This window comes from Cupressus sempervirens, chromosome 11 (genome assembly GCF_028749045.1).
Source record: "Cupressus sempervirens isolate cs-2001-9-10 chromosome 11, ASM2874904v1, whole genome shotgun sequence".
Lineage (NCBI taxonomy): Eukaryota > Viridiplantae > Streptophyta > Pinopsida > Cupressales > Cupressaceae > Cupressus > Cupressus sempervirens.
Window position 1 is genome coordinate 481,226,153 of NC_143128.1, and position 10,969 is coordinate 481,237,121.

General features: G+C 38.1%; 2 protein-coding genes across 18 annotated transcripts in view; both read right to left on the reverse strand.

Annotated features, from left to right (window-relative positions):
* UCH2 (Peptidase C12, ubiquitin carboxyl-terminal hydrolase 1) overlaps positions 1–10,969 on the reverse strand; it is a 114,437-nt gene that overhangs the window by 16,600 nt on the left and 86,868 nt on the right. The window lies entirely within an intron of this gene.
* LOC149530473 (uncharacterized) lies at positions 3,917–4,819 on the reverse strand. Its single transcript, XM_089809940.1, has 2 exons — positions 4,526–4,819; positions 3,917–4,335 (listed from the first exon to the last, which is right to left on the reverse strand). The coding sequence occupies exons 1-2, from the start codon at positions 4,613–4,615 to the stop codon at positions 4,009–4,011; spliced, it is 417 nt and encodes a 138-aa protein (XP_089666066.1). The 5' UTR covers positions 4,616–4,819; the 3' UTR covers positions 3,917–4,008.

The following is a 10,969-nucleotide window of genomic DNA, read 5'->3' on the forward strand; positions in this document are numbered from 1 at the left end:
ATTCAATGAGTAATTACAAATGAGGTGAAGGCTCCTTAAACAAGGAAACACAAAGACTATATTTCTACAAAAAAATTATCAACTGAGAACTACAAAATAATATAGTAAATTGTATCACCAACTAGATACATTAAGTACCCAAATACATCTTGAAGATACATTGTATCACCAACTAGATTTTCTTAATCCTAGATCTCAAAATATATAGCCAGTGATGGAACTTAAAAATTTAATCCATAATATGAATCAGTTTTGTCCATAATTATCCATCATTAAGGAGATTATCTAGTTCTTGGGATCAAGCACGACATAGTTTACTGATTTGTTTTGTGACGTATCTTGGAGATGATTTTGCAGAAGGAAAGACTCTTTGTGAGGAGCTACAATTAACGTTGTGCTCAGCTTCTTTCTCAGACATAATTGATTCTATAAAAAATGCTCTCGATTTAATATAGATTGAAGATGGTATTCAGTAAAGGCTGCATTATTACTCTTATTAGAGAGGGGAGTGAGATGGGTCAGAGATGGTATGAAGATGGAAGGCTCTTAAAGAGAAGAATTGTGGAGATTTCTAATAAATTTTGACCCAGGGTACAAGCACCATATTGTTTGCATCCTTGACCATTTTGTGTATCAAAGATATCTCTGCATTGCTTTTTGAAATACTTGGAGTAAATATTTGAAATACTCAAATCGAATCAGTACAGAGGAATATCTCTTAACCAGTGAAGGTTATTTGCAAAGCAGATCCTGGATGCATTGCTTGTGCTGTGAGAAGCAAGTGTTATCCACTGTGATTTGAAATTTGAAAATATACTTTTATCAACGAGCCTGCAGTTAGCAGAAATTAAGCTTATTGACTTTGGGTCCAGCAGTAATGGTACCATCTGCTGTATTGCCATCATTTTTTTTTGGAAAGAATTTTTGAAGCAGTGCTTCCGGACTCTCTTTGGGCAGATTTTCTCATAATGCTTTCCACAGAAGCTTTATTCTACGCTGGAGTCGTTGTCTTTATACAACTTACTTATAATTTGCACATAGCCTTTCAAAAGTTCACATCAAGTGAAGGGAGCTTAATTAACAAATTATTTTGGTACAGGGGTCCTTCAGTTACCAACTTATTACTCAATGTTTCAATGCCTCTTGTTTGTACTACCGTTGTATGGAAATGGGCAGGACTGGCAGCACTCGCTGTATTTGCACCAAAGTAACAAGAATCGGAATCGGATCGAAATCGGCAAGGCCGAATCAAATCGTGAATCGGCCATGAATCGGAAAATTTAAAAAACCCTTGAAATTTAGTGAGTAACTTATTTCATAAACCCTTTATCACTGATTCGATTCACCGATTCACAAAAAATCGTTTGGCTTGAATCGAATCGCCGAATCGCATGAATCGCATGAATCGCCGTGATTCTTGGAACTATGATTTGCACCATATTTAGCTGGCTTAGTAATCCAATTCACATTTGAACGATATGCTGCAAATAAAAGGACATCTAAATGGCCCATTGTTCCCATTATTTTCGAGGTTTACAGACTTCATCAATTGAATAGAGCTGCCCAATTAGTAACATCCTTGATATTTTCGATTGAAGGTTCAGACGCGACATTGGCAATGAATAGATCATTGCACACAATACTTGATGTTACTCAAGTTCTTGGAATTTTTTGCATTTGGTCTTTGGCAGATTTTCTGATGAAGCTGTTTCTGTCCCATCCAGAGCCCTCCGCTTGAATTCATCATATAGCCTTAGCAGAATATGATACAAGTGGACACCACCCACAAATATTGCCCCTTTGTGATGTCACGATACACATACGGAATTGGGCAATACTGACATACCAGAGGTCAGTTTGAGCACATGATGAGCAAATTTATAAAAGTATTAAATTCCAGGCATCGATTGGAGAAGTTCTGAAAGTAATATTAATACTCATAGTGATTACCGATGGTGGAGAAATCTGGAAGATGTATACTCCATCTGCCAATGATCGTCTGTTGCACAGAACTTGCGATTACAGGCAAAAAGTGGATTGAACCAGTACACTCATCTATAGACGAGACCAATTCAGACAATGAAAACATTCAAAAGTTTTATCTGAACGATTACCAAAAGCATGTTATTAATAACAAAGAGTAAACACCATGAGGTGGAAGAGTCAAATAAGTTTGGCTTGATACAGCAACAAAGTTTTTTTTTCACCTGTTTAGTAATGGGCATCTCAAATTCATTGTTAGAGAGGTTCAGCGTCCAATCCATGGGATTCCATCACAATAGACGGCAAGTGAAAATATGACAGGATGGGCAAAACAAACGGTCTCAAAGACGCTGAAGTGAGACAGATATATTACAAAGGTTGGAGAATAACGTAGTTAGAGAAATGATTTATCAAAGATTTCAAATACCCAGAGGCTTCTTGCGATAGGAAATAAAGTGTTCAATCCGATTGTAGCACCGTGATTCATTTGGGATATGCAGTGCACGATGTTATCGCCATCATTGCTTAGCGTTTGGAATTTGAGCCGTAGGCGGTTCAGAGCGGTTGAGGATATTTACAAGGGGAGGAGTAATTACATCGCACAACATTCCCAAGGCACTAACGTCTTGGATAAACATTTTATCAGACACAAAAGGATACGATTGCAGCATTGGAAATGTGAAGCCTTCGAAATGCTTTTGGCATCAAAAAGTCTAGTTACTGGCATCCAAGAGTTCTCACTGGTAAGTATTTTTAATAAATTTTTTGCATATGTACTTATAATGTTTTTATGTTGTGGCAGGTATGCGGAGGTCTCAGGATTTTCAACGCTGGGCAGATGGAGGACAAGTCGCTGGCGGGAATGAATACTATGTGCTTTGTCGACACATCAAAATTTAAAATAGTTTATTAACAAAGTATAGGATATGGCACCTATCGGTGGTTAATGAACCACAGTTGCATTTTAGTTTTTTGTTAAGTTAGGATTAGTTGCGGTGAAAGGGTGTGTTGTTTCAGCAAGCACCCTTCCATCCTCTATAAATGTAAGGCATGGGAGGAGCAAAAGAGACAATTTTTTGAGGATAGCACATATTGTTAAGAATTCCCTTCATACTTTGAGCGTACGTTTTTAATCTCTTCAATGAGAAAGTGTTGAAATATTGAGCAAAGCAGACAAAGGTTGAGGATTGCTGAACTTAATTTTTAAGGTTGCCTGTGGTTGATTTGTATTGGATAGAGCTCCAACAAGTTCTGAGAGTCTTCAATACGAACTATTGCAGCAATAAAATCAGTAAGAAACTTATTTTGTTTTAGTGTTGGAGTGTATATGTCTTGTCCTTTATGATTTTGATGATTATATGTTTATAATTTGATATTTAGAATAGTGCATTGAATTGTTCAGCTATTCAGATTTGATTAATACCAGTGTTACCCCAGTGCGGGGGTGCAGCAGTGCGGGGGGACGTCGGGATGAGTTTCGGGTGCGGGAAAAAAACTGCCTCAATTTGGAGACGGCAGGGGTGCGGCGGGGGTGCGGCAGCGGGGGAGCAGAGGGGGGGTTCAGGGGAGGGGGGGAGGAGAGGGAGTGGGGGGAGGGGGTTGCATAGTATATATATAATATTATTAATATATATGATTGAAAATGCTAATTATGAAATGATACTTCAATATATTATATAACAATGTAACATTAACATATCAAATATAGTTGACTACAATGAATAGAGAAAATTAAAATGTGATTCACAAACCATAAGTTCAAACTTGAAACTTGAAATTTCATAACCATTACTATTACTAATGACCATTTGACAAATTAACTTAGTTCAAGATGCAAGATTCAAAATTCATTGTTCAAATATGATTTTATGAATATCATATATCATAAAGATGCTCATGATGACAATGAGTTGAATAGCATGAAACAGTGAAATAATAATAATGTATCATAGCCATATCAAAGTGAGTATAATCAACAAAATAACAAAATGCCAATAATGAGAATGGATGATTCTCAAGTGCTCTCTAATCATCCCCTATGCCAAAGTCCTCATCACTGGAACTACTAGACTCCTCCTGGGTAAGATCCTGATCCTCTAAAGGAACAACAACTAGCCCTACATTGGCTTCTGCATCGGCATCCTCATCAATTTGAGTTCGATCCTCTAGCTCCACATCCCATCGTGCTGCAGGGCTCTCCTTGTACTCACGTGTCTTGCGATCTTTGAGCCGCAAGTGACCATGTACAGCAACCAGCTTCTCCGCTCTCTTAGAGGCAAGTCTATTCCTCTTAACAGAGTGAATGAAGCTATAAGTGGACCAATTCCTCTCTGCAGCTGAGGAGCTAGACACCTAAGATAACAAAGTTGAAAGTTACAATTTACAAGTTACAAACAAATGTTCATACAATTTGTAACAAATGATAAATGGTAAATCGATGATTAATAATTATTGAATCAATGAAGCATAAATTAAAATCAGCAAGGTAAAACTCTTCAAGTAAGATTGTAAAGGGCTGGAATTAGTTATTAGTATTACAAACCTGAGAAAGCAGTCGAATGGCTAGTGAGGTGATCTTTAACTTTTGTGACCCATGACATTTCCACCACAAAATGGGATTCTTTTGTGCCATGGTTTTGAGATCCACCTTTGCAATATCCGAGTATCCTACAAGTTACAAGTTTTAAAGTTTACAACATAATATTAAAATTATAAATAACTTAAATAAAGTTATAACTTATAAGTAACAATTAATTATTAAAAGAACTTATAATTATAAAGAGTTTAGAGCACTGAATCAAGATTTAAGGATTACCTGAAAGACTAGCAAATTCGGACCACTCAGTATGGATCTTACTAGCAGTCTCAGTATCATACATTTTGGCAATGCATCGAAAGAACCCATTCTTCACCTCATCATCCTGAAGTGGTGTGACTCTACCAGGCCTAGGTATGTACCACTTCGGGTTCAATGCATAGGCAGCCATGTGCAAAGGAGTGTTCAACTTCTCCCACCTGCGGTGAATGATAGGCTCAATGTGCTCCGTATAGAATGCTAGAGTGGGGTCTCTCTCACGCACAACAGCCCTCATCTACCCAAGCATTGAATCAATGCACTCATAAACCTCTCCAAGGCTAGGTGAATCTGCATCTCCATATCTGATCACCTAAAACACTGGAGTAATGATGGAGACTATGTATTTTGCATCACTCCAAAATTGATCACTCTTCACTGTCTCCTTTACCCTCTTCCCCTGCTCTGTTCTGGACTCAGGCCATCGATTCCATTCTTGTGTCATAACCATGAGTTGCAATGGCTCTTGCAACTCAATCATTCTCTCCAAGAGAATATAATATGATGCATACCTGGTCTCAACTGGTTTCAGGAATTGCTTCTTTGTGAAGCTCATGAAAAGTGCATGTGATGTATGGTGATTGCAAATAAACATCTGCACCTCTCTCCCATCATTAACCACCTTTCTAATCCACTCTATTTTCCCCATGTCTTTGAGTGCATTGTTCATGGCATGCACACAACATGGAGTCCACCAAATATGCCTATAAGCTGCCTCAACAAGCCTCCCTGCAGCTTTGCACACATGTGTTGCATCTGTCACAACTTGGACCACATTTTGTGGTCCAACCTCCTCAATGGCTTCCCTAAGCACATGAAACTGAAAATCAGCATCTTTACGATGCCCTGAACAATCAACTGCCTTCAAAAAATATGGGCCCTCCGTGCATGTAACCATAATGTTGATGAGTGGACGATGACTAATGTCCGTCCACCCATCCATGATAATGCTGCAACCTGAGTCCATCCAACATGCTTTCATTTGCTCCATCAAGATCCCAACCTTGTCATAGGCTCTATCCAACACTGTAGTCCTCAGCTTGTGGTCAACTGGTGGCACATATGATGGCTCTCCCTCATTCACTGCCATGGTAATCATCCTCACAAAATAGGGAGATCGAGCCACATGTGTAGAGATGCCATTGGCCAAGAAGAAATCACCAACAGCATCATCTAACCGGTCCCTTGCATGCATGTTAAATAAATGAGCAATGGGGTTACTATCAGTACCACTTGAAGTTGCTTTTCATTTCCCCCTATTGCTGTCCCTAGTTGAACTGTGTGTAGGTGAGGAGAATGATGGTGTAGGTGACATAGTCCCTGCTCTCTGATGCAAGATACGAGTAGATGTATCTCGTTGCCCCTGTAACTGCTGTATATGCTATACCTGTTGCCTAGCAGACAAAGATCTAGGCACTAGAACAACACTATCATCAGGAATGCCCCATAGTTTATTTACTTCAATTATGTATCTGACATTCTCAGGATTTGATAAGAACATGCATGGGTTCACACCATAGCCACTCCAAAAAAGAAGGTGTGAATTAACTCTTGTAATGCTGCCAAACCATTCTGTTCCACATATATTGCACTTCCATTTGGGTGTGCCACCCCCTGAAGGTGTAGGGCGTGTAATTTTTGTAGCAAACTGTTTAAGAGGGGACTTTGGGTCATAAGGACCCCTAGCATACTTCCTCAAAATCTCTGAAGGGCAATCAGTAGAAGGCACCCCTGGTGCAACATAAGGAGGCTCTTCCGCAGGCTCAGATTGACCACCTACATCAGCCCCGTGATCACTTCCTTCAGGCTCATAATCAGATGCACTTGGCTCATTAATTTCCATGTCTTCTGCACTTTGGCTGGATCTAGAAGCCATTTATAAAACTGCATTTCACAAAATGAAAGTAAAATTATAAAAATGATCATGATACATTTCAGCCCAAGTAAAAATAATTTAAAACTTAAAACTTTACTATTTAATTTTAGCATTTACTATTTAAAAATTTAAAGTATTAAAAAATGAAACTAAATAGTAAAATACTAAAAGAAAATATTAAATAAAAATATGGCAATATGGCATATGCTGAAACATTTTACTAAGTTAGTAAGTTACTCTCAAGTTTCAAGTTTTATTTTTGATTCTTGAATCTTGTTGATAGTTGAACCTTCTTAGTTCTATGATTTTTTATTTTATTATTTATATTAATTTTTAGTTTTTAAATTTTTTCATTGTTCTTAAAATAAAAATATGGCAATATGGCATATGCTGAAATGTATTTTACTAAATACGTTTCAGCATATGCCATATTGCCATATTTTTATTTTAAGAACAATGAAAAAAACTAAAAATTAATATAAATAATAAAATAAAAAATCATAGAACTAAGAAGATTCAACTATCAACAAGATTCAAGAATGAAACTTGAAACTTGAAAGTAACTTAGTAAAACTAAATACTAAATACTAAATTTAAAAATTATAAATTGATTTTTAAAACCAAAAAAACAAAGTAAAATTAAAAAAACCCTACCTTGAAGGCTCGAACTTGAGAAGACACTTGCCAAATCAAACTTTCTTGCTCCTCTAGCTCCTCTTGATTTTGCAATCCCTTGCAAAACCACCCACTAATCTCTCACAAGCTCCTCCAAACACTCTTTCTGACTTAGCTCCTTGCTACTCCAAAATGGTGAAATGAAATGATGAAATGAATAAGAGATCTATTGGTCTTATTAAGCCTTCAAATAGACTACATGGGACCCACACCAAATTAGGGTTAGCATACTTCAAAAACAAAAAAAAGCAAAAAGTATTGTTTATTTTTTTTTAAATTGGGCCTCTTCTCGACGCACCCCGCGCACACCCGGGAAGCACCCCGCGAGCATCCGTGGCGCACCCGCGCACCCTCGCACCCAGGAAGCACCCAAGCACCCGGTGCTCGACCGGTGCGGCGAGGGTGCGGTGGGGGTGCGGTGGCGAAAAAACCGCGGGCGGGGGTGCTTGGGTGCATGACGCACGAGCACCGGGTGCGTACGCGCACCGGGTGCGCAAGGCTTTTGACCCGGGTGCGCGCACCCGGGTTACAGTGATTAATACAAATATTGCAGGATATATAATCTTTCCTCTATTTGTATCTGTTTTATCCAAAAGGTTAAATTATTACAGACTGATCTAAATGTGCATAGGTGAATCAATTCGTGGCATCGTAGTAATTAAGTTATTAACATATACAATATCATTAATATCATCAAGTTGTATGTAAGGAATATACATTTGACTCTATTACCCATTAAGATTTGGCACTGATCATTAATCCGTTTCTAAATCCTTAGACTTATATGCTGGCAATCTTTTAACTCTTTCTTTTGAAGGAAATTACATCATATTCATAATAGTAATTTATTTTAAACCTTTTTCTTTTCAGCAACACATAAAATCTTAAATAAAAGCAATCGAATTTTGAAGATAAATAACTCAATGTTTCCTTGATGCTTGCCAATTGAGGAGTTTTGCTATAATCCGCTATAAATCGTCTTGGAATTAAGTTTTGCCATCCAAGATTTAGGTGAACAGGCCTTGGTTCAGTGGAACCAAAAGGGCAAAGGATTGGAATCAATCCTGTCAAGTTAGCCAAAATCAGTTAGATACCTAGCATCGAGCAGGCAAGGCTCGTAGGTTTCTAACCAGCAATTTTGGGAACCAACAGCTAGCAAGACCACAATTTGGCTTGTCGGGCGAATTAATACAAAATATGGCTCCTCCCATAAAGGAGAATTCAACGACCTTACAAGCAAAAGAACATCTATGGCGAAAAAGATAGGTCCACACATGATCCAAGAAGAGATTCCCAAGGCCGCGAAAATCCTTGATACTACACGTAACCTCACCTAAGCCAATCCCGCACGTTTCTCGGACTGCCAGGATAGAACACGCCACAAGAAAAGAAAAAGGATATCTCCCGCATATGAATGAATGAGTTTCCACGAACATGGGACAAGGGTCCACAATAGTTCCACTTCATGGAGCCAACTACGGGGAAAGAGGAAACACAAACAGCAAAGGCCATTCCTCGAATAGCAAACAGGAACAACTGAAAGGAAATATTTTTGGTTGATGCAAAATTGACAAAGTAGCCAAGATGCTCCTACATCATCTTTCCACTCTTTGAATACCTATAGCATTTCCCTCTCTGATCTTGTCAAAGTCATTTTCAACTTTTCTAGATTTCTCCTCAATATTCATCTACTTGCAAGGATCTAATCCATTGCTCCGATACCAATACAATGCAGAGCATAGTGGACCCAATCACAAGTCCTAATCAGTAAGAAAAAACTCTTCAAACTATTTGTGCGGTACAACTTCTCACATCACTTCTTGTCTTCAAAGTGACTGTCCTAATTCACCCAACTTGGAACAATACAAGGTTCCTTCAAACAGATTATACCTAATCTTCACACTTCCAAAGACCCATTAATGGTCAAGCCTCACAAAGACTATCTCTCCTTGCCACTGTACTCCACATACTATTCACACTCCATCTCTGATCGCATACATTTTCTGATCACATCTCATTCACTGCTTGTTTCATCAACACCTGCTGATTTCCTTCACAATACTTAATGACTCCATTCATGGTCTTATTCTACTGATTGCATAACACTCACCCTTGTACCCTATGACAACATCCCATCCTCTTCAACACAACTTAGGATCACACTACATTCCCTCCGATCCCTCAACATATCCCATTCTTTCAAAGACTCTTATCATACCAAAGCTCTGCTGTCCAGACATGACAGTCCTAATCACTGTGACTGTCATAGAGATTCCCCCTATTGGTATATTCCTCTACCCATCGAACCTCAGACCTCTTAAACTTTAGGATTTTGCCCGTACCATATAACAATGTTTATATGTTCTTTACTGTCAACACTTGACAGTTACCTACTCCTCTAAACAATCACCAAACTGATCCTTTCTTGGGCACACAACCATATCCAACCACTTGAACATCATCTAAATCTTCCAAACTCCACAACATAACACTCTTAATACTTCCACTCACTTAGTATGGACAAGTCTTGATCAGATTACATTATCACTGTTGTGTCATTACAAAGGCAGTTATACAGTCCCTTATCTTCACCAAAATAAAGTGTGGATTGCTTCCTAATTCCATGTTGTCGACATTGACAAAGAACTGACATTGGTTTTACATTTAATCATCTATGGATGTCACATTCAATTATTCCCGATGAGTTGCAACAACTATTAGATGCAAGTTGGTCATCTGTCCTATAGATGGACAAAGAGATATAGAAAAATCTCTATTGGAGGCACAACCTGAGTTAAGCCCAGAAGATGCTAAAGCATTATATGAAGCTCATAAGAAAGAGTTTGGAATAAAGAACAGAGCAACAAAGATACTTGTTGAAGAGAAACAAAGTTTACATGATGAAACAGTTGACATGTGGAAGAAGATTCTGAGGAATGAGGAAAAGAGAAAAGACCAGTCCACACCTATTCAAGAGGATGATAGATTTACAGTTGAACAAATAATTAGTGATGTTATTAATGATGTTTCTGAACAGAAATAGTATATAGAAGGACAAAGCATGGAGATTCCACCAACCAATAAAGCTGAAGCAGTAGTTGTTGACATAACTGGTCAACAAGAATCGCGTAAGTCACAAGAAGAAGTATTGTTATCTGAGAAGACATGAAACGATTGCAGAGAGTCAGCAATTAGAAAGACGGATGAAATTTGAAGAAGAATATCATGTGAAGAGAATGATGAGTTTAGAGCCAAGTACATAAAAAAGACACAAACCCATGTAATTGGTTATAGAAGAAGAAGAAGAAGACTTAGGAGAGGAGGAATTCCTAGACCAGTAGATATTTCTAAATTGAAGCCTAAAGAACTGTTTGAATATTCAGAAAAGGTGAAAAGGAGAGCAATAAGAGACAAGGCAAGACTTAAAAAGAAGAAAGCTAGAGTCTTAAAGCAAGCCAGTAATGTCTTGGCAGAACTAGTTCCTGACATGTCCTATAATGAAGAAGATTCAGTCATATAGATCAATTAGATACATTGATCAATATAATATCTGATCAAGGCCCACATTTGCAGACAGTGGC

Coding starts and splice junctions, on each gene's coding strand:
- LOC149530473 (XM_089809940.1), bottom strand. CDS start 4,615: ATGGCACAAAAGAATCCCATTTTGTGGTGGAAATGTCATGGGTCACAA. Junction 4,336..4,525: donor CCATTCGACTGCTTTCTCAG/GTTTGTAATACT, acceptor TTGTTATCTTAG/GTGTCTAGCTCCTCAGCTGC.